Source organism: Lathyrus oleraceus, chromosome 5, assembly GCF_024323335.1.
Source record: "Lathyrus oleraceus cultivar Zhongwan6 chromosome 5, CAAS_Psat_ZW6_1.0, whole genome shotgun sequence".
Taxonomy (NCBI): Eukaryota; Viridiplantae; Streptophyta; class Magnoliopsida; order Fabales; family Fabaceae; genus Lathyrus; species Lathyrus oleraceus.
In genome coordinates, this window is record NC_066583.1 from 528884271 (window position 1) to 528909660 (window position 25390).

The 25390-nt window shown below is 35.4% G+C and overlaps 1 protein-coding gene across 1 annotated transcript; it reads right to left on the bottom strand.

Annotated features, from left to right (window-relative positions):
* Positions 1-97: 97 nt before the first annotated feature.
* LOC127086113 (uncharacterized) lies at positions 98-2803 on the bottom strand. The gene is made up of 10 exons (XM_051026820.1): positions 2636-2803; positions 2209-2347; positions 1791-1935; positions 1571-1698; positions 1350-1421; positions 1151-1277; positions 951-1057; positions 755-796; positions 455-667; positions 98-343 (listed from the first exon to the last, which is right to left on the bottom strand). The coding sequence occupies exons 1-10, from the start codon at positions 2728-2730 to the stop codon at positions 275-277; spliced, it is 1137 nt and encodes a 378-aa protein (XP_050882777.1). The 5' UTR covers positions 2731-2803; the 3' UTR covers positions 98-274.
* Positions 2804-25390: the final 22587 nt, after the last annotated feature.

Genomic DNA, 25390 nt, shown 5'->3' on the forward strand with positions numbered 1-25390 from the left:
AGTCATCAGACACGTCTTTTATTAGAGATGAGAAATAATTGACCGTATGACTATATGTCAGTCATCATACACGTCTTTTATTAGAGATGAGAAATAATTGACTGTAGACGCCTTTTATTAGAGATGTTCGTGCTATAGAGACTACACTAATAGAGATAAAAATAATGTTTAATACACAACCATTGTCTCATCTCAATTCTACCTATAATGCTAAGTGTTTCTGCACCATTAAAAGTGATAAAGTTCAGGAAGTTAATGAACTTTATGCACTAATTCAATTGACTATCTCAATCCCAGACAAAGGAAGCCCATCATGAAGTTGAATAACCACATCACCAACAACCTATATAGTAAAACAACAGTCAAGAAAAATATCAGATTCACAGTATTTTTGTTCTGGCGAAAAATTCAATTTAAGCACAAAGAAAATTATTCTTTTTACGGATCCACGCACCTTAGCCATGGATCTATATGAATGTTCTGTAACACCTGCAATATGAGGAGTCATGATAACGTTCTTAAATTTCAATATCGGATCGTCAGGATCAAATGGCTCCGTCCATGCAACATCGGTGCCTAACCCTCCCAAGTGACCGGATTCAAGGTGTTCGACCACAGCCTCATAGTCTAAAAGACGACCTCTAGCAACATTCACCAGAAGGGCACCCTGAAATATTTAGTATACTTGTTTAACAAGAAACCTGGCCGAAAAGTGAAGTAAATTCAATGAGTTGATTTGAGATTGTCAACAAACCTTTTTCATAGAAGATATGAAGTTTTTGTTTACAATACCAGCCTGAAAAAACATCGTACCCGAGTAAATATAAGTATACATTCCAAAATTTCCAGTACAATCAAATTGTTATGATATAACAAATGCGCAACCAAACTAGCTAGAAGTAATAGAAGAAAAGCTTGGAACTTTGCAATAAGATTGGAAAAGGTTGAACCGTTTCGCTGTTTAAGCTTAAGCAGCAAACAACAATGTCAGCTTTCGCCGCAAAATCACAGATATCGTCATGATTACCCTTCTCGTCAACAAGATCATCAACATCATCTTCAACAAATAATGTAGATCATGTTAAGAAATAGAACAACAAACTAATGTTATTGAAAAGTAATAATCGACAATAATAGGGAAGGAAAATACTTCTGATTTCGCTACTGTGTTGTGCAGACGAAGCCCAGCTTCGCTTTGTAGCAATAACTTTTACACCAAATGGTTTCAATCGCCGTGCTAAATCCATTCCAATGTTCCCGAAGCCCAAAATGAATATCTACATTATCGTGAGAAACTAGTAAGGAATGCAGAATACTATTTGCTTTCCAAACAGATTAAATATACTAACCGTTTTCCCGAATATAGTATCGGTGATAGGCTCTCCAAGCTTCCTTTGTTGTATGGAAATCTGCAGTTCATTCTGCACAGACGAATTATTTTTTTCATAAATTAAACAACAACCAATGCAAATATCGCATGTAAAATTCACGTAGTACATAGACTAAGAAAGTTGAAACTCGAGCACAGAAAACCGAAGCATGGTAGATTTCAAAACTGGAGATACTATACTTGCTTACGGAGGAGACCGAGCATTAGATATATGGCCATTTCAGCGCATGAGGCTGAATTTCCAGTTAAATCACCAGGAATCCTAGCAACTTTGATTCCATGCTTTGTTGCAGCATCGATATCAACGCCTAGGAGGAAAATTAACAATTGATCAAAGAGATAAAAATGAAACTTTCTGAAATTCATCAATAAAAAGCTCTACTGAGAATAATCATGGTACCTTCTAAACCAACACCGTACTGCATTATAAGCTGCATCTGAACTGCACGTGAAATTATGTTTGAATCTAGCTTCATACTTTTTACGATGCAAGCATGATAGTTGCCAATAGCATTCGGTACTTCTTCTAAAGGTAGAACGTCAACCTAAAAATGCGATAGACAACTTATTCGTTTGAACTATTGTATTAACCGTAATCACAAGTGTCAGTATCAGTTTCGGTTTCAGACACAGACACGGACACGCCTTTTTTCAGAGGTGTCGGTGCTACAGAGAAATTCAACAATTCAACAAGTGGTTATCCATCTTCTTCTTCCAAACAACTTAAAACATCACCAACATATAAAAAAACAGATAAAAAATTCAAAACTAAAGAGAAGCTGAAACAATATAGTTATACTGCTCTAACAGAAACATACCTTTATAGATGAGTGATTCTGCAAATATTCAGCTGTATATTGATTAGAAGCTGGAAAATGATAACCACATAACAAAACACGAGTGATTTTTTTCTCAACATCCTTTATCATCTTCTCATTTTTCTCCATCACTTTTCTCCTACACAACAACAACAATATTGAAATTATCGATGAAGCACATACTTCAAGTAAATCAATTCTGAAAAGGATAATCAATTCTACTCATTCCGAATCAATCAATTCGGGATGCTCCAATTAGGTGAATTGTGCGAATGAAATGACTTAAAACTATCACGGGTACATTCATCTTCATCCATTGAAGCAGGAGTGTGTGAATTGTTAATAGTGAAAATAATAATATCCATTTGAAATTCATTCCAACAAGAACAGAACATTAAAAAAAACAAAAACAAAAAAACATACGAACCTCGGATCCTGAGGTATTGTTGTGAAAAGACGCAGATTTTGTGTAAACAAAGATTTGCTCCTCCTCACCAACAACCACACACTCTCTCTTTTCATTATTTTATCTTTATACTATTATACCAACTGGGAATATTGTTAACCTATAGTACTACAATGCAGTAAATCATAGAGCCAAGGTTTACGGTTTGGTTTTTTTTATTATAATATTAATAATATTAAATAATTAATATAGAGATCATTTCATAATAAAAATATTAATATGTCTATATTTACTAATATTTATTTATATTTAAAATTTAAAAATTTAAATTTTTTAAAATTTAAAAGACTTTTGTTATTATATTTTTATGAATAACGTCGGAGGGAATATATGGTATCGGTATAATTTTGGTGTTAGAATAGCAATCATATTTTTTTTATGGGCCAATGCATTCATATTCTTTGACATTAAAAATAGAGTATTTTGCAAATACAAAGTTAATTGTGGGGTGTAGTTGTTAATGGACCCAATTGCAAAGTTGTTAGTGTAAATATAGATTTAATGTTTTTTTCTTTTTTTTTTTTAATTTAAGATTTACTTTCGTTTCTTAATTAATTAAGATGGTCATTTTTATTAAATTTTGTTGGAAAATATTAAATTGTACATATGTGATAATTTAGTTGGAATTATGTTATTTGACGTGATTTTTTTTCTGTTTAATTTGAAATTATTATTATTTTTTTTAATCAAACACTTGAATCACCTTGAATCTTAGTATCATTAATTTTATTTCATTTGGAAATGAAACCCTTGAATCTATTCTTGTTTTCTTAAATATGAGAATCCCAAAATCTAATCCTTCTTTCACATTTCATGTAAACAATTTTTTATGTCTCCCTCTTTGATTTATATTTCATCTTAATATGTTTTATTTTTGGATATAGTTTTTTTTTTCAATTTTGAAGACCATCAAATCATTTATTAATTGTGTTTATTTTGATTTTCGGATTTAGGTTTCCTTTTGTTTCATTGTCAATCACCAAACTTTTGGTTTTGTTTATAGAAATGAAAAAGAAAGAATGGAGGCAAGGGAAGGAAAAGGAGAGAGAATAACTGCAAGGTGACTCACTGTGGCGTTGTCGTCTTCCCTCAAATGCCTAAATCATCTCAACTCGATGTTATTTCCTTCAAACTTCGCCAAATAATCTATTTTCTAAAAATCAAAATGGTGCTTTCTTTTTCAATTTCACCTTCTATAATTTATGTTAAGTCTTATATTTTTTTAGTTTACCAGTTTATTTTTATCCAAAAACACATTTCTTTTTTCTTTTGTATTTCATTTGAGGAATTAAAACCATTAGATTTGCAAGTTTTGTTGGTTCACAAATGTTTTGTTTTCATTAATATACCACCACTTTCGCCCAACTCGAGAGGGTTTTGCAAGTTGCGATGATTGACTTCTACCTGAGGCTTTTTAGGGCAACCTTTGTGAAAGATAACTTTCAATTTTTTCAGGTGGATCGATTTGATTCATTTTATATTCTGAGAGTATTTTTCCAATTTATTTTGATCTGACTTCCTTTTTGATTCTCGTTATTTTGCAATATAGACCAACCAGTCATGATTCTCGTTATTTTGCAATGTAGACCAACCAGTCATGATTAGAGGTTAGATTGAGATTGGAGATTGAAGACTAGATCATTGATACCACAATTCCTCTCTTCCGACTTGATGTTTTGAGTCTTTGTTAGGATTTGATAGTGTCAGAGTTTGTTGTTGATGAAGTAGATTTTTAGTTTTGTTGTTATATATAAGTACAAATATAATTGGAGGGTGTTTGTGGTTAGGTTAGTTTGGGGGGTTGAATGAGGTGGTAGTGTAGGGTATTACTTGCTTGCTTACATCCAATTAGATGGATTTTCAAGATGCAAAAGATCATGCTTGGTATAACTGAGTGTTTTGTTTAGTAGATCATATTATAAAAATTGCAATTAGAGAAATTAAATTTGAAACATATACTATTTCTTTAATGCTTCTGTTAAATTAAACAAAATTATGAACCTTTTAAAAGGAATGGTAATTGGTACTAATATATATATTCAAGTGATGTTTGTCACCCACTGGCTCGCACAATAATTCAGGAGTAAGTTGTAGACCTGAATAATGCATTTGAACATAAGTCTTAATATAGAAAATTTAAGTTACAACTCGATCTCACAACAAAGGTCGTTCATAGAGTTGATGTTGAATATATCACGTGTTGCATCTTGTCATTAAATTCAATATTTTGTTGATATGAAATTTCGGTATGGTAAGTAACAGGTTATGACTTGGTAAAATGTTATGAAATTATGGTCTGATCACTTTAATCACAATTTGATTATTGTCCTCGCCTAGTTCCTTAACTAATTATAAGGTTTAAATTTAGTCTCTTAACTAAATTGCTGACTCACTATTTTGACACTTTCCATGCTATCATGTCACATCATCACAACTTAACGTTTTTTCTTAAAATTTAAGAAAATTGATTAATTTTGCTAACAAAATGGGTTTTAAGGGACTAAAATGTAACATTTATTAGACAAGGGATTAAAGTGAAATCTGAAATTAAGTTAAGGGATCTCGTGACTAATGTCGTAAATATAAGAAGCAATGTAAGAAAGGATGAATTGGATTTTTTGGATTTTTCTCATTTGGGCACAAGTTTCTAAAAAACTTAATATTTTTCGAAAGCAATAGTATGATTGCTTACTCAATCCAGGAATGTTAAAGAATACATTCTTGAAAAATAAATGTGTAAAATGTAAAAGTCACAAGAGAATTATTTTGGTTCTCCTTTGTCGACTTAAGGATACATCTAGTCCCTCTATCACCTTAGATGATTTTTCACTATGATCTTTTACAAGACTCACACTAAGTACTCTAAAGAACACCTATCACTCAACCAATAAAGCTCACCATTCTTTTCTTAATAAAACAAATATCAAACACTATGGTGGACTCTAAATTACCCCAACTCAAAGAACCTTTTTCACAAACACTATGGTGATCTTCACCAAATCAGAAAGTACACCACTTTATATTTTACAAACATTTTTGACCAACATATTATGATAAAAAATACAAACACTCAAAATTTGTTGAGAAATGAAGAATGTAGTGAGAATAATCAGATTCAAACTAGAATTTTTGGTTCTTATCAATATCACAATTCAACTTTTCATCACTTAATTTCTCATAATACGTTTTGGTTTTGAAACTTTTTCTGATTTATGAAATTTTACAAAATTTCAAATCATTTAAAAAAAATGAAGCACACATAGAAACCTCCATGAACCAAGGCAATACTTTGGAAAAGAACCATGGAATATTACAAAGCTTTACTTATGCACTTCTTCATAAAAAAAGTGCTTCCCAACAATCTATAATCGATTAAGAAAATGCGGTAATTGTTAGATACCCAAAAGTGCTTATTTGAGCTATCAAATATGGGTATCTTTCACTCCATTTCCTTGTTAAAGTGTTCGAAACCACCTTTGTTTTAGATGAAATGCAATACAATGATAAACGATCTTGGTACCTTTGATTTGTGTGTTATTATGCAGGAAGTAGGCATGAAATAATAGAAAATGAAGACACAAGAAATTTGGCAAAGGGATCAAATAAAACAAGCATTCATCAGCTTGCTCGCTAGGCGAGGGTTGTGGCGAAGGACTCGCTAGGCGAGCGTCCAGCGAGAGCCCAACGAAAAGCTCCAGTATTTTACAGTGGCAAACATCACCACACTCGCTAGGCGAGCTTCCAGCGAGGTGTGTGGCGAACACGTCCAGACTTGGTGAAAAGCGCAGCCAGCACTCACTCGCTAGGCGAGCCTTTAGCGAGCATTCCAGTAGCAAAACTTCTCAAGCTCGCTGGAGCGAAGGTTGAAGCGTGACCTTCGCCTAGCGAAGGTTTTGTTCGCTCAGCGAACATGACAGTCTGGCAATGGTTGTTTCTCTGGGCGCAGGTGCCTCATTTAGGTGCTCGCTAGGCGAGCCATTCTGCTCGCCTAGCGAGCATGACAACTCAGTAGCAGCTCTATAAGTAGCAAGGGCTACTTTTTGGAGCCATACCTTACCTTCCATACTTTTGTACTTTTTTAGATATTTTCCAGCATTGCTCTAAGGATCTTTTGTGACCTAAAAACCATTTCTCTTCATCTCTTAACAATCTTTCACAAAAAGAAGGTGGATTCCCATCCAATCTCGATTATTCGACTCGGATGTTGATCAACCTTCTTCCGAAACTTGTTGAACAAGCTACCATGAAAATGAGTAGCTAAGTCCTTCATTTTGTCAAGGTTAGATGTAGATGATCATTAGCTTTGTGTGTAAATGTAAGGATCTTCATTTGTAAACTCTTTAATGGTGAATATATGGTGAAAACTTTGTTCCTATTGAAAACTCTTTGTGTTGGTTTATGATCGAGAGATGTTTACCAACTCTTAACCTAGGTTTTCATCCAATCTTGTTTGTTAGCTAGAGATAGTAATGAATGATTTTGTTCACCATAAGGTTGAACCAAAAAGTTATCATTTTGATAGATTGTGTTAGAGATAAACAATGGATCAAAATGGGAAAACTCACAATGTGTGTTAGAGATAAACACATTGGGAGGACTTTGTGAAATAGTTTATCATCTAAAGGAGTTTATAATTTTTGTTGATCGAACATATACATGCAAAGTGATCGTCGAACCCTAACTTTGGCAATATTTCTCAAATATTCAAACCAAAACTTTTACCGCATTTTATTACACTTTTATGCAAGATACCGTGACAAACACCAAAACCCCATTGTTACCTTAAGCTAAGAATTGAAACAACTGTCGAAAGGCGGTGATATCTCACAATCCCTGTGGAGACGATAACAAAAAACCCGACACTTAAAATTACATTCAACAAAATGGCGCCGTTGCCGGGGATTGTGAATTGATATTGCGAGCATCGCAATGGTTGCTTAATTTTTAGCTTTCGAATTTTTGACTTGTGCTTGTAATTTGTTTGATTTAGTGTGCAGCTTACGTTTTATGCAAGGGCAAATCCCTGTGGACGAACTTCTTTTTGATCCCGAGATCGAGAGAACCGCAAGGAGGCTTAATAGCAAAACGAGACGAAGGAGGCAACAGGCTAGACAACGTCAAGAACAAGGAGAAAGTTCTTCTACCACACATCCACCACCGTTCATACCTACCATGGAACCACCACCACCGCCCATTTCCACTCCATGCATAAACAGTCCAAGAAACACTGCTCAGTTTGCCAACCACATGGGAAGGCAAGCTGAGATGAAAACGGGAACTCTCAATTTATTATATGGAAGTCCATTCACCGGAATGGACCATGAAGATCCCTTTGCTTTTCTCACAAAATTTTATGAGATAGCATTGGCGGCCGGAGTGGATCAGGCTCAGGAGCTACCGTTGTTCAGAAGATTATTTCCCCACGCTTTGCTCGGCAAAGCAAAAGATTGGTACTTAGATCAAACACCAGCCGTCATGACAGACTGGAACGTGTTAGAAGAGAAGTTCATCGAAAGATTCTTCTCCCATAACCGGTTCATGGAATCCAAGACGGCCATCTCAGTGTTTGCACAAGGAATCAATGAATCCTTAAATGAAGCGTGGGAAAGATTCAAATCCATGCTTCGGAAGTGTAAAGGGCATGGATTTGATGAATTGACTCAAATCCATATTTTCAAAAATGGACTTCAACCAAACTACAAGACGTTGTTGGATGCTACCTCGGGTGGCTCTTTATTGTCTAAAAGTGCCGAAGAAGCTACAAATATCATAAATCGAATGGCTCTAAAGGATCTTCAGAGTCAAAGTAGAGGCAACTCTTTGAAGAAGCCGGGAGTGCTTGAACTTGGGACAAACGATGCCATCCTTGCCCAAAACAAGCTCATCTCACAACAAGTGGAACTCTTAACGCATCAAATAAAAGAGTTGAGAGAACCTTCTAAAGCTAAACAAATAGCTTGTTGTGAGCTTTGCAAAGGTGAGCATGACACCGGATTCTGTCCACCTCCGGGGTTCGAAGACGTAAACTACATGGCAAGCCAAAGGGACTACCAACCGAGACAACAACAACAACAACCTTATCAACCACACCCTCAAAATCAACAACAACATTTCCAAGGGAACCAAGGGTTCCAACCTAGGAGTAACTATTACCATAACCAAGGTTATGGAGGTGGTTCTTCTAGCCGTCAAAACCCTCCCCAAAATCCTTATCAACCTGAACAACCGTCGGTCGTAACTTCTAAGTTGGAAGAGACATTGACACAATTCATGTAAATGTCAATGGCTAACCAAAAGAGAAATGACGCGGCTATAAAAAATCTCGAGACTCAAGTTGGGCAACTTGCTAAGCAACTCGCGGAACAACAACCCGGTCCTTCCTTTTCGGCAAACACGCAAACAAATCCTAAGGAACATTGTAAAGCGATCATGACGCGAAGTGGGAGGGAGTTGATCAGTGAGAATAAAAAAAGAGATGAGAAAGAAAATGAGGAGGAAATATTGGAGGACCATATTGATGGTGAAGTGGGGGAGTGGAGTGAGGAGGAAGAAGTTGAAAAGAACGAAAAGAATGGTGAAGTTGAAAAGAAAAAAAGTGTGGAAATTGAGAAAAATAAAAGTGATGAAGTGATGGTGGAGGAAGTGAAAAAGAAAAGAGCAAGAAGTTCTAGAGTTGCTAAAGGAAAAGAGGTAGTGAGCGCTACTCCGATCCAAAACCTTCCTTATCCACATGCTCCATCCAAAAGGGAGAATGAACGACATTACGCCCGGTTCATGGATATTTTTAAACAACTACAAATCAACATTCCGTTTGCCGAAGCCTTGGAGCAAATGCCCAAGTATGCCAAATTCATGAAGGACATACTTACAAAAAAATGGAGGTATACGGAAACGGAGACCATCGTCCTAGATGCGAGCTGTAGTGTAATTATTCAAAGGACGCTTCCGAAAAAAGAGGTTGATCCGGGAAGAGTTACTTTGCCGGTTAAAATTGGTGATATCTACGTCGGGAAAGGACTAATTGACTTGGGTCAAGCATTAATCTTATACCTTTGTCTATTATAAAGAGGCTTGGCAACATTGAAATTAAGTCCATCCGAATGACGTTGCAATTGGCAGATAAGTCGACTACCCATCCTCATGGCGTAGCCCAAGATGTTTTGGTTAAAGTCGACAAATTATTTTTCCCGGTCGATTTTATTGTTATTGATATGGAAGAAGATGATGATGCTCCGCTCATCTTGGGCCGACCGTTCATGAAAACCGCGCGAATGATGATAGACGTTGATGACGGTTTGATGAAGGTGAGAGTCCAAAATGAGGAAGTTACATTCGATCTATTCGAAGCAATGAAGCATTCAAAAGATAGAAATGATAGCTTTCGCATCGATGTGATCGAAGAGGCAATTTTGGAGGTTTCTAAGCATATTCATGAGATATCTCCTATGGAGTTAGCTCTTGACGACTCATTGGAAGTTTTCACAGCTGAAGAAGAGCAAGCTCTGGAGGAATGCTTAAGGGAACTTGATGGTTTAGACGAACTACAACCGTGGGAAGTTGAGGAGGAAGACTTGAAGAAGGAGGTTAATGACGAAAAAGCGCCTATTGAATTGAAAATATTACCTTCTACTTTGAAGTATGTATTCCTAGATGAGACCGAAGCAAAGCCGGTCATCATAAGCAACCTTTTGTCAAATGATGAAGAAGCCCGCTTGATCAATGTGCTAAAAAAGAATCAAGAAGCCATGGGTTGGACTCTTTCCGATCTAAAAGGAATTAGCCCTTCCTATTGCATGCACAAGATCTTGATGGAAGAGGATTTTAAGCCGGTAGCTCAACCACAACGCCGCTTAAATCCTACCATGAAGGAGGTTGTAAGAAAAGAAGTTGTAAAGTTGTTGGATGCGGGAATGATTTACCCGATTTTGGATAGTCCATGGGTTAGTCCCGTGCATGTTGTTCCGAAGAAAGGTGGAATTACCGTGATCCGAAATGACAAGGATGAGTTGATCCCTACTAAAGTTGCAACGGGGTGGCGAATGTGTATTGATTATAGGCAGTTGAATACCGCAACTCGAAAAGATCATTTTCCACTCCCGTTCATGGATCAAATGCTCGAAAGACTCTCGGGGTAAAAATACTATTGTTTCTTGGATGGCTATTCCGGGTATAACCAAATTGCGGTTGACCCGGCCGATCATGAAAAGACGGCTTTCACATGTCCGTTTGGAGTTTTTTGTTATAAAACATAAATTTGAAACTTTGAAACTTTGAAAGAAAAATTAGTTACCGCTCCAATTATAGTCGCTCCAAATTGGAATTTAAATTTTGAGCTAATGTGTGATGCAAGCGACTATGCAATTGGAGCGGTACTTGGCCAAAGAAAAGAGAAAAATTTTCATGCGATACATTACATGCAAGTAAAGTTCTTAATGAGGCTCAAATTAACTATGCCACAACTGAAAAAGAATTACTTGCGATAGTGTATGCGCTTGAAAAGTTTAGATCTTATCTTATAGGGTCTAAAGTCGTAGTGTATACCAACCACGCGGCGATTAAATATTTGCTCACCAAACCGGATTCGAAGCAAAGGCTCATTCGTTGGATCCTCTTGTTGCAAGAATTTGATGTTGAAATCAAAGACAAGAAAGGATCGGAAAATTTGGTGGCGGATCATTTATCCCGCTTAGTGAATGTGGAGGTTACCGCGTCAGAGAAGGAAATCCGGGAAGAATTTCCTGATGAAACAACTGTCGAAAGGCGGTGATATCTCACAATCCCTGTGGAGACAATAACAAAAAACCCGACACTTAAAATTACATTCAACACCAAATTGCGGTTGACCCGGCCGATCATGAAAAGACGGCTTACCACCTTTCCAATGTTAAAAATATAAAATTTTATAACTGGTAACAAAATACCTGAAAGCAGTAATCGATTACTGCCATGATTTCTTTGAACAATCAAGTTTAAAAAGGCCTTGCTTTAATGGTTTCTATACTTTAACTTCAGAAACGTGTAAGCTTATGTTTATGTGATATTTTCTGAGCTTTTAAGTGATATAAGAGATGAATGATGTTATTTTAAAGATATAAACATTTAACCTAAACTATATGCCATTGTTTTTTATTGATCATTATCTTCATCTTTTTCTTATTTTGTTGTCATTGTTGTCTTTATCTTTTTCTTCTTTTGGTGATGTATTTTTCTTTATCAAAACCCTAGCCAAGGTCAAGGAGAGACTCTTCTTCATAATCTCCCCCTTTTTTGATGATGGAAAACAATCTTTGAATTTTCTTATTCATCAACGAGTTACTATAATATTTATGAATCTTGCAATTTGCGTAGCAACTAGAAACTCCTATATCTTGTATATCCCCTATGTCTTTTGTAATATATGGTTTAATACTTTTCTCATCCTGAAAACATCATGAACATAACAAGAACAAATATATCCTACAATTTCTCCCTCTTTTGACATCATCAAAAAGGAGAAAAATGAGAAGAACCAAGGAAACATAATGGAGACGGAAATAATACAACCCATATGAATAAAAACTAATCCATGTGGTAAAGTTACACACTTTGCATGAATACCAATTAAGGATATGAAATATAACACCAATAAAAGAAACATATTTTGAATTATAAACTCAAACATATCTTAGATTTATAAAAAAAAAAATAAAATTTAAACATATCTTACCAATGCTACTTGTTTTTATTTGTGTCTTGAACAACCATATTGTTATCATATGGTTTCCATGTACACCTGTAAAAGTAAATCAATGTTTCTTTATAGATATCCAAAACTCTTTGGATCCTTTGGATCATTTTCATCTTATCCCTCTTACACTCTTCCATTTTACTCCACCATTATTGTTCAAACTACAACACCAAATTTATGTTTTATCCATGGCTATGTACCACATTCACTCAATCCATACTCTTAACACAACTATCACCAATAACATAGAATTTTCCCTCCACACCCACAATCATTCAATATAATCATAACATCTCATTCACACACATTAGCACCCATTCCAAAACCAAAATTATTTGCAAGATTTTTTTTTGAAACTTTACCATTTTTGAGAAAATTTCAAAGTGATATGAAAGAGAAATTTAATCAGATTCAGGTGACTTTAAAAAATTCATATGAAACAATTTATCACTCATTGAAATTGGTTTCAAAAAAATTACTAAAAATCATTGTTGAAACAGAACTAGAAAAATCGTCAGAAAAAGTGACGAAAAATATATCTTCGGCGATATTTCTGACTACGGTGACAATTATGGTGTCTTCTCCGATAACATTTATGACTCTAACATCATTTCTGGTATCTTCTCCAACGACACTTCCAACATCTTTCCTATCAACATTTTCGATATATTTTCGGGCAGTAGTTCTGATGTCAACTTTGGTGCCATCTCAGGAAACATTTCCACCAACATCTCCATCACCTTTAAAAATATCTCTGACATCAATACCACTGCCTACTCCACCAGAATTACCTACTTTTCCTCAGAAGCATCATTTTCGTCTAACTCTGCGACGTTCTTCAAAACCATCAGCCATTGTTCAACCCGAGATAATACCACCACGGCGCCGAAACCACCAGATAAACAACCACCACCATCCTCAATATCAGATCCACCTCCAACAAGTACATTCCCACCATAAAAACCACCAAATGTATGTTCAAAGAACATGTATTTACCATTAAAAACGATGTTTGGTCCATTTCTGACCCCATTTCATCCTGATTTAGTCATATCTCATTCAGTGTCGCCATTCTCATCATAAACACCGTCTATCAGCCTCGAAGACCGCCGCCAAAACCACAACATTTTCTAACACCACCTAGTGGTAACACTATACTTTTATTCTAAATAATCTTACTTATTTACCACACTTTGAAGAGTAGAAAAGGGAAAGTGCAAAAAAAGAAATGGGAAAGTACAAAAAAATAAGAAGAGGAAGAAGAGTCTATAACAACAGGGAAAAAGAAAAGAAAAGGAAATTTAAATTTTGATTAGTTTAGTCAAAGTTGGATCATAGGTCTGTCGTGCCGAGAAAAATACTTGAGTGCATCGCACGCTCAAAATATAACAAAGATGCCATCAAATTTTATTTATTCTAAGAGAAAGGGAAAGTCTCAATAAAACCCAAGGGAAGAGATAAAGGGTAAGGAAGTCGGTTATGCAAGGGGAAAGTATTATCATCCCTCACATTTGTTATACTAAATGGGAATCATTTTGATTGTTCTTTACGCATATGGATGTTATTATCTAAAGATTACTTACGATTTGTTTTAATTAAGGGGAAAAAAGTTTTTAATTAATGTGCTCACCAAGATTTTGAAATCTTGTGCCTACGTATTCCCATAGTGCAATGAAAAAATCAGAGCTTTGTAGTTCGTGGAGTAAAAAATAATTGTTTGTTGGTTGTTTTTAATGGATGATGTTAACGTTCACGTTCTAGTAGTTAAACGTTGCTTGTGTACTCGCATATAAGAGGTTTAAGCATTGTTTGTATTGCGGTAGAAAAAAATATATGTCCTTTATGAAAAGCTTTTGAATGCCCTAAGGTGAGAAAATAAATTTGATTAGTTGTGATTTATTTTAAGTATGAAGAAGAATATTCAGATATGGAGCTATACATCAATATTTGAACATTTGGGGAGAGAAGGTCTACACCTCCTCCTTTTTCTTCCTTTTTTATTATGAAGAATTGCCTTGATTTGAATTGCACTACATACTATGAATGAATGTGAATATTTTAAACAACGAGGTCATACGTCCTGTATCCAAAGATATTCAGAATAAGGGTAGGAATACTCCCTCTTATTCCTTCTCCATTTTTAAGGCTCATAGCGCATAATTTAAATCGTATTTTTAGAGTATTTTGAAGATGAGGAACCAAAGTTCTCGTTTATACCGAAAATACTTTAAACCTTATCACGCTATAAAGAAAAGAATGAATATTTCCAAGAATTGGATAAAATACCAAGATAATCGCACTTTCTTTTATGCAACACCAAAAGGGTTTAAATCCTAATATTTCATCTAAAGTTAACCCCTAGATTCAAAATCTAGTTAATCTTTCGTTTTAGACAACTAAACTCCTAAGGGTTCATGTTCAATTAATTAACCAATTAACTAAACAAGGAAGAGAGGTATTATCCAAGTTACCCAAGCATTTTTAATTCACAAGTTAACCAAGTCATGAATCAATAAAGAGATAGTATATAATCATAGTCAAATTGGATGAAAATCAACAATAACCAAAATGATTGAAATTTTTTTTTATCAAAATTATGTTCAAAATTAAAAGATATCCATAAAATGATCTACTAATTGAATGATTTCTAACCGTAAATTGAATCTTCATATATAAGACTAAATTTCAATTATTACCATGTCCAAGATTAATTCCTAAGAATCCTAGAAAAGTATTTAATCAAGCTAAACAAAATTAGCTAAGAAAGTCAACCGATCAGTACAACTCCTAACTAATCATGCAATTAGTATTAAAAGGATTATTTTTGCTAAGAAAATGAAATTAAGGTCTTAAATAAATATTCAACATCTAACCCTTTTTTTATACCTTATTTACATTTTTATGTAATTTTGGTGGATTAAAAGGAAAATGTATATGAGCTAAGAGTATTGAGCATCAATAGTTTAAAAAGCAGCTACACCAATCCAGAATTGCCACGTGGATAAGTTATATAATAATTAAGCAACTAGCTAATAATAAAATATGATAGTAAAGCAAGGGGGAATAGTGCATCATCAGTATGAAAGAACATTGGAAATCCAAATTAAGCGTTTTTTCCCTCAAATGCGATTTCACAATTTTCATTCGTCTCTCTCTCTCAGGAAACAACGATACCACAATAATGACCACTCATAGTTTCTTCATGCGATAATAACCATCATCGCTTAAAATTCACGATTCCAGCTTGATTTCAATTAGCTTATGCGTTTCAAAATTCGATTCGGTTTGTGCGTTTGGATTCAGGCCCGTATTCGATTTCAGAGTTGAGTTTTGGAATCGATTCAAGTAAAAACAAGAATGTATTGGAAGAAGGTGTTTCAAGGCTTACCAACGGAGGTGATATTTCCTCCGATCAATGTTGATTTTCAGCACCGACAAGTTGAAGAGAAAAATAGCTTCAGGTAGTTCTTGTTCCCTTATGTTATAACTTGCTTCTTCTTCTTTTTTGTTGATTCTTCTGATACGGTTTTTTAGTATTATTATTGAGAGATTGAGAGATATGATGGAGGTTAATCTCAACTGTTAAGAGTTTTGGGTGTTGAAACTCTTGCAGTTAGGGGTGATGAGCTTTGAAAGTGAGGGTTGCGATGAGATTTGAGCAGAGTAACATATGGAAGATGATGGGTCATGATGAAGTGAGAGAGGTAAGAGTTATGTAGGTGAATGAAGATGGAAAAGAGAGGGAAAATCAGTTAGAATTATTGAGCAGAGTAACCCTTGGATTACAATATGTGGCTATGATTCATCAATGGTAGGAAATGGTTGATGAAATGTGTGTTAGTTAGGAGGAAAATTAAGTGGAAATTTGTGTTTGTTTTCCACTAGATTTAGTGAGAAAATGGAATAAAGATGTGTTAGTTTGAATTTTTTGAGGTTGTTATGACAGTTGGAAACTAGGGAAATTAGGGCAGTTAGGGTAGTTAATTTGTTAGAAGGTTAGTTATGCAGTAAGTTGAGTTATTCCATTGCAACTGTTTTGACAATTAGAGTTATTCCACAACGATTATCCCTCACCAACAAAAGGAACAAGGCAGTCATAAGCCTTTCAAATCAAACAAACATATCACACAATTTGTTCCAAAATCCAGCAAAATGAGAAGAAGAAAAAAAAGAGAAAAGTCCGCTAAGTGAAAAACTCAAAAACAAGTGACTTAGGCAAAAATTAGGGCATCCCGGTGGATTGCAGACTCGAAAAATTAGTCCTGTAAAAAAATAAGTGAAAACGAAGAAGCAAAAAGAAGAATCAAAGGAAAAAATCCCCAGCAAGAACAAATTCGTGTGACTTCAAACAAAAAATAAAAGGTGAGTGAATGCCACTAAAAAAATCTCATTGGTTCCTTAACCATCGAAACCCTTTTGAAAAATGAACATGTGTGTCGAATTAGCTGAATATAAGACTGGAGAACATCAAGGATAATGGGTGGGTTAAGATAAAATTTTGAGCCATAAATCCTTTTATTTTGAAACCGTGAATCAGACGATGTTACAACCCTCAAAAGACCTATTTGAAGTAGGGTTTATTTCAAAAGCATACTATAACAAGATCGCGTTAAAACTGACTCATAAAGATTTGCTTATCATTTGTGTTGATACCGTATCATCTTTCATCTAAAAATTAATGTTGCATTCTAAGCAGTGTTTCGCTCACTGAATGTGGCAACATCATTTCAATAAAAAGACTTGGATTTCAAAACTGACATAAGCATAACATTAGAATTATCATTTTCAAAATGAAAAAATTTATTCGCGAATAAGCACTTGACATCAAGAAAGTATCCATAATGAGCATCAATTGAGAAGTTTGATCATACTAAGGCGAAAAATGCCAGAGGACTATTGAGTAGGGGCAAGTCACTTTAAGTGATCACACCAAAGGGCAAAAATGTCTAAAAACTCTGTTGAGCAAAAGGACAAGTCACTTCAAGATTCAGTGAATCTGGGGAAATCACGTCGAGATTCGACAAATCTCTCAAAGAATCGGTTAATCAAGAGAACTGCTCCAAGGTTCAAAGTACTGGGGCAAACCATCTTAAATCTTTATGGTGCAAATATCCCAGATTTCCTTTCGAGGAAAATTCCTCCAAAGACCCTATAGACAAGGGCAAGACTGACTATATAGGGGAAGTTCTTATCCATACTTTGAAAGCTGCTCAAGCAAGTTCTATCATGCATAAGCAACAACTAACTTCAAGATAAATGTCAGGAAATTATGCTAAGCGCATCCCATAACTTTTCGACAAGAAGTCTTACAGCCAAGAAAGATATTTCCTAGTTTCAACCATACATGACCCACCTTAGGGACACTTGTTGAACCTTAAAAACCATTACATAAATCATCACCATGCATTAACCATGTCACTTCGCTCATGCATATCATTCATTTGGCATAGCATAAAACCTTATAAAACAAACAAGAAAAGGCAAAGCCCAACCATGCTAGGCACCTCCATAAAGCACAACCTCGCTTGGCCTCTCGAAAAGCCCAACTTGCTTGGTATATCTCAAAGCCCAATCTTTATTGACACCTCCATAAAGCCCAACTTGCTTGGCATCTCTCAAAGCCTAATCTTTATTGGCACCTTCGAAGCCCATTTTTTATTGGAACCTTCAAGAAAAAAATCAAAGTCCAACCTTGGTTGACATCGTAAAGCCGAATCATCAATGGGCTACTTAAAAATATGCTTTGTCGGTAACTCAAAACCCTTATTTTGATTGATAAACCCAATGGTAATTGGTACTTTAAATTCTCAACCTTCATCCCTTTTGACAAAAAACATACAGCTACACGTAACCCATACATACCATAAAGCCCGATCCTACATCAGTATCTTGCATATAGTAATCCATCATTACATAGCATTGCATCACTAAAAACTCTTAGCATATCCATCAAGATAGAGCATTACGCCATACAAAATCAAACATGCATACTTAGCATAAGCCAAATTCAAGCCTTTCTCAGAAGCACGGAGAAATCCCTAGTTAAGGTAGTAGTATTTCTTCGAAGAGAACATCATCCCCCACAAAACTCCTAATTGGTATTCCCAGTAGGTTCCCCAAAAGTATTTCTTATTTATTTTCCTTTTGCAAGTATCTTTGGCCTTTTGTCAGTATCTTTCCTTTGGCAAGTTCCCATTGCCTTTTGCATGAGAAATTTTTCCTATTGCTTACCTTTTGTAATTCCCCTTTTGCCTTTTCCAAGTCTTCCCTACCTTTTTCACGAAAAATATTATGTTGATTCCACTTACCTTTTGTAAGTTGTTTCGCTACCTTTTGCATGAAATTATGTCTCCTGACTTACCTTTTGTAAGTTCTCGCTGCCTTTTGCATGAGAAAGTTACCTTTGTAAAAAATTTGTACATTGAGTACAAAATAAGGGACTGCACATATGACTTACTCCCTTACTAATCATTTGGACACCTAACGTATGCTTGGCAGTCTAAGTGATTGCCACATTTCGAGAACTTCATCTCCGCCATTGTTCCTGAGAGGTATCATGTTGCTCTCCAGCCTTTTGAAAGTTTCCTCTACCTTTTGCATAAGTATTATCGTCTCCTTTACTCTTTCCTTTTGCAAGTTCCCCTTCCTTTTGTATGGGAAATCTCTTTTTGCTTACCTTTTATAATTTCCCTCTGCCTTTTGCAAGTTCCCCTTCCTTTTGTATGGGAAATCTCTTTTTGCTTACCTTTTATAATTTCCTTCTGCCTTTTGCAAGTTCCCTCAGCCTTTTGTACGAGGAAATATACCTTTACTCACCTTTTGTAAGTGTTCTCCACCTTTTACATGAGAAGAATTCATGTCTCATTCGCTTTCCTTCTGCAAGTCTTCCTTTCCTTTTGCATAGGGAAATTTACTTCATTCTATACTTTCCTTTTGCAAGTCCTCCCCGCCTTTTGCACGAGAAAAGCCCTTCATTTTCTTTTGTGTCAGGGATTGCATTTACCATTCACTTTCCTTTCATAAATCTTCCTAGCCTTTTTCTAAGGAATTCTCCTTTCCTTTTTCAAGAGAAAACCACTTCAGTTCACCCTTCTTCTTAGCCTTTTGCTAAGGAATTCTCCTTTCGTTTTGCAGGAGAAAACACATTCACTTTCATCATATCTACCGTCTCGCCTTCTCAGCCTTTTTCTAAAAAGTTCTCATCGTCTTTTGAATGAGAAATCATATCCACCGTCTCGCCTTCTCAACCTTTTGCTAAGAAGTTCTCATCGCCTGTTGTATGAAAAATCATATCCACCGTCTAGCCTTTTCCTAAGAAGTTCTCATCGCCTGTTGTATGAGAAATCATATCCAATTTCTCACCTTCTTAGCCTTTTCTAAGAAGTTCACATCACCTGTTGTATGAGAAACCATATCCATCGTCTTGCATTATTAGTGTTTTGATAAGAAGTTCTCATCTCCTGTTGTATGAGAATCCATATACATCGTCTCTCCTTATTAGCCTTTTGCTAAAAAGTTCTCATCGCTTGTTGTATGAGAAATCATATTCACCGTTTCTCCTTCTCAGCCTTTTGCTAAGAAGTTCTCGTCGCCTGTTGTATGAGAAATCGTATCCATCATCTAACCTTCTTAGCCTTTTTCCAAGAAGTTCTCATCGCCTTTTGCATGAGAAATCACATTGACTTTCATTCTTCTTCTTGGCTTATTGCTATCATACCCCAAAATTTGCCTTCCTCTTTTCACCTTTTCATCTTTTCACTCAACCCTTGACTTGAGATCCATCTGCACACATTCATGTTTCATTCATGTGCATCATTCGTTGATACTTGATAGTTGACCACTATAGATTCAAAGCTCTATGGCTTGTAAAGTTAGGGTTTGTGTGTGGATCAAACCTTAAAAGTGTGACTTATCTCTTCATTTGATCATGGGGAAGTGAAACCCTAATTTGCCTAATCTTTGAGATGTGGATTCAAGAAGACTTCATCATGGCACTCCTCAGGTCATTAAAATCCTAATTCTTGATGATATGGCTATGGGACCTTGTGGGTACCTTTTTGGGCCTTATCTTGGCTACCTAAATCCCAATTGAGGGATCATATATTGGACATTTGCTTATTAAGCATCATGATTGATTCAAAGACCTTGATTGAAGTGTATGCCTCATGAAACCCTGATTAGGGAAGATATGGTCCTAAAAGGCCCCTTGGCTTGACTTTTCATCTTGGGCTCATTGGAAACCCTAATCTATGGGGAAGTGAAGCTTGACTATTATATCATGCATCATCCATTATCTATATACCTACATGATGGACATCTCATCTGATTCAGGTCTTGGCTCAAGCATCCATATGTGCATCATATTTAACATTGCCTAGGCCATTGACTTAGGTCTTTTGGTATTGGAAAATGCATAGCCACTTAAGTTTTGATTCACTTCATGTGGTGTAGATGGTCAAGGATGACTGATCCATTCAAGTATTGGTTCCATTGAGTCATACATTGTGGCTTAAATATTAGTCATTGTTCCATATGAATCATGTCTTGTTTGCATTACACATGAAAACCCTAATTCAAGATCCATAGTTGATTTTGGTCAACTGTTGACTTTTTGGTCAACCAAGTTGATCAAAGTCAACCATCCATTCAAAGGTCCATTTGATTTTGTCATCATTGATCCTTTGCATTGGGTTCAATTTACACTTTTTTTAGCAAGTTTTCAAATTCATTAACCATTGATCCCTTTTTCCATCCTTTGGTACATTCAATTCAAATTCATGTTTCAAACATGTTTTCCAATATCCATTCGATACATGCTTTCCATTCATGAAAGTATCCCATTTATAGACTTTCTATTCATGCAATTTCCATAAAAATTCCATTTTTCATTCAATACTCAAAATTGCATCCATAAATGATTTCTCATTTTGCAAATTCACTTATACACATTTCATTCATAAACACATTCTATTTCATACCAAATTTCCATTTTTACTCAATTGTCAACTTTGCATTCAAAATCTAACTTGCATTTACAAAAGATCCATGTACATAAATCCACGATAATGCACTGCACATTACAAATGTACATCTAAATGAACATAGACTAATGTCTAATCTAAGATACCATCAACTACTTAACCTATCCTAATCACATGGACCATGATGCCATTGATCAAGCCATCTGCATTGCTTCTGCAACATCAGTTACCATCTTCATGCATTGAGTTTCAAAAGGAAAAGAGCATGAGCAAACCATTTCCAACCCACAAGTCCACCAACAGTTTAAGTCAGAATGTATCCACCTGCACTAACAAAAATTCATGAAGTTGCAAAGCTGAATGCATAATAGATTCAGTTAACCTAGTGAATTTCCCAATAGTATTTTTTTACACTAACAGATTAAACTAACTAGAAGAATCGATACAGCCAATCAATCTAACACAACTAAATTTTCTATTTATGGAAATCTCCGCCGTCGAGGGAACCCCGGGTGCGGAGGAGATGGAAGTGGTAAGTGAGAGAGAGGGAGAGACGTTTGAATTCAATTTGTGCTAAGCCATTTTGAATTTTTCCACGTGCATTGTATCCGTTGCACTTATCCAATGAGCATTTAACATATGATTGAATGATTCACTTGGCTCAATGTGTGTTGACTCACATGTTGCTCAACATTTGGCCTTATCCGTTCCATGTGCCTTTTGGTTGTTGTTTTCGTTTGGGGCTTGTTGCGGGCCTTAGGCCAATGGCTGAACAATACACTGAGTTTTGGCCAGTGCACCGCCCAATGTTTTGTTTGGAGTTTGATACATAGGGCCCATGCACCCATGCTGCTTTACACCATTGTTTCAAGGCAAGTACCCCCTGCTTGAGTCCATTTTTGTTAATTGCTTTGATCATATTGATCATTGTTTTTTAGTTTTTTTTTTTAATTTTGTTGATTAGACCAGTTAGTTAGAGAATTTTAATTAGGGATTAGTTTGGTTGTTTTAATTAGAATTTTAGGAATAATTAGAATTAGAATATTAATTTTGTTAGAATTAATTATTTTTTTAGATAGAAAATTAGAGATAATTAGGATATTTAGTTTTTAACTAGTTTTAATTTTAGAAATAATTTCCTAATGGATCATCCATGTAATTTGACTTTATTAACCTTAAGGTTAGTCATAGAATTTCATGTTCCCTTCGACTAGGGTTTGATTTAGATTAATGGATCATTTTAATCAATTGTTCTTTCATGTGATAGTTGGTATTTGATGATTAATTTGATCCTAATGTTGCATGATCCCTTAGTTTAGGATTTGTGAATATCATTTAACCTTTAGATTAGGATGTGTACATAATTAACCATTAATCCAATCCCTTTGATTTAAGTTGATCAAAATAAATTTTGATTAACTAAATCTTTTGATTTTTGTATAAACCCTCAGTCTATTCAAGTGATCAAAAGTCTATGGATCACTTGATAAGACTAGTTCCTACAATACTGTGGATCTCAAGGCCTCAAGTTCAAATTTCTAGTTAAGGCATCCAAGACAAATCATGTAGTGGACTACTATCCAAAGCACATCAAAGGTGTTTTTTCAAGAGCTTGTCTATCAAGATTCAAATTATGTGAGACGAGCCTTAAGAAATAGAGAAGGAATGAAAGTGGAGAATTCCATTAACTCATTTTGAATATACTTGGGTACATGATGAATGACCTAGTTGCTCATCGTATTCACCTATATTCATAGACTTTAGCACGATTTGAATCAAATGATTGCCAATTCTCCTTTCACAAAGCAACAGTGCAATAATCAGAAGTCTCCATTAGCAACTTATCGATCATGATTCAAGTTCTATGCCATGAGCCTTAAGTAATAAAGAATGATGAAAGTGGAGAATTCCCATCCTTGTTTAGGGTATCCTTGGGTATGGAACGAATGACCCAGTCGCTTAAGGTATCCGCCTTTGTTTATAGACTTTAGTGTAATTCAAATCAAATGATTGATAAAATCTTCATCATCACAAGGAGCAACAAGGATTCTTCTTCAGCAACTTGAAAGTTATGATTAGAATCACATGCCACAAGCCTATAGTAGTAAAGAAGGAATAAGAATGGAGAATTCCATTAACTCATTATGAATATCTTTGGGTACGGGACGAATGAACTAGTTCCTCAATGTATTCACTTTTACTCATAGAATTTAGTGTGGTTCATTATCCAATGTCTACCAAGTTTTCTTCATCTTCCATTATCATATATCATTTCTATTGCCTCAGTCTCTTGTTGTCTTTATTTCGGTCGAAGTGGGCCGAACTACGAAGCTCTTACTGTCTCATTGAACAATGAGAATATGTAGGCACGAGGATTCATATTCTCCGCAAGCTATCTTATTTATTATTTCTTCATCAATCAATACCATCCTTTTGAAATCAAATACCTTATCCTTTTTGATTCCATGCATATGCTTTTAGGACAGTTTAATCAGAGTCCACCTTGTGAACCAAGAGATGTTTGTCTCGTCGATAAACACCTAATTACTTTGGTTTTTGTCATTCCAATACAATGGTATGATGCCTCAGGCCCCCGCACATATTGGTCTATGCTACCTTTACTCTTCGGTTTAGAGTTTGTTCCTTCATGGATTCAATATACCATTATTTGGTTTCAAATTATTTGTTTCCTACAATGATATGCTATTCCTTATACCAATCATCATTCTCCTTTGGGTTCCATATCTACCCTTTTAGGACGATTTTCTACCTTGTGAACCAAGAGATGTTTTCCTTGATGCTAAACACTTAATTCCTTTATTTTTGGTCATTCCAATATAGTGGTATGATGCCTATGGCCCCCTACATCTTGGTATGTACCACATTTACTCTTGGGTTCAAAGTTTATTTACTTTTATGGTTTCCCATGCTACCGTTGCCCTTTGGTGAAAGTTATAATTTTCATAACTATCTCTCTTCTCTTTGTTTTAGTACTGCCACAAACTACGAAGCTCTGACTTTTTCATTGTACATTGAGAATACTTAGGCATGAGGATGCAAATCCTTGGCGAGCACATTCCTATTTATTCCTCCTTCTTCTGCCTTAGGGCACCATCCATATCTTTCATGATTTGTCATCTATCTTCACTCATTAAACCATTCATCCCAGTGACATATTGTCTTTCTTTGGAACCAAATACCAGTTTTCTTTGGGATTTCATATATACCCTTTTAGGACAATTGTCAACCTTTGTGCCAATATATGTTTGCCTTGATGCCAAACACTTAATTCCTTGTTTTCGGCCAGACCATATATAGTGGTATGATGCCTATGCCCCCCCACATATTGGTTCATGCCACCTTTCCTCTTAGGTTGCAAATACCATTTCTCTTATGGATTCCATATACCCTTACTTTTGGTTCCAAATCATACCCTTATGTCACTTTTACCAAATCCTTCAATTCTTTGACTTTGGTTACTTTTCCCAATCACACCATTCATTTCCATAAATCACTAAAATACCTACTATCTTCATTCACTCCATGTGATATACTATTTCTTTGAGCCAAATACAATATTTCTTTGAGCTCTATACAGTGTCTTCTTATGAACCGAGAGATGTTTACCTTGATGCCAAACACTTAGTTCTCTTTGTTTTCGACCGTACCGTATAGTGTATGATGCCTATGGCCCCCCACATATCGGTTAATGCCAATTTTACTCTTGGGTTCAGATTTCATCCCTTTTTGGAGTCAAAACATATTATTCTTTGGTTCAAACCATATTTTTTTATCACTATTCTTTTCAACTCCCACCATTAGTTTTATTAACTACGAAGCTCTGAATTCCTTATTGCACTATAAAGATACGTAGGCATGAGGACCATAATCCTCATTGAGCACTCTATTTATTCTTCTTTTTATTCTTTCACGAGTAACCTTAGATATGACACCCATTCAAGCAAATAACTATCAAAGCGGTTCCCATTGAGTACAACAGATGTAAGG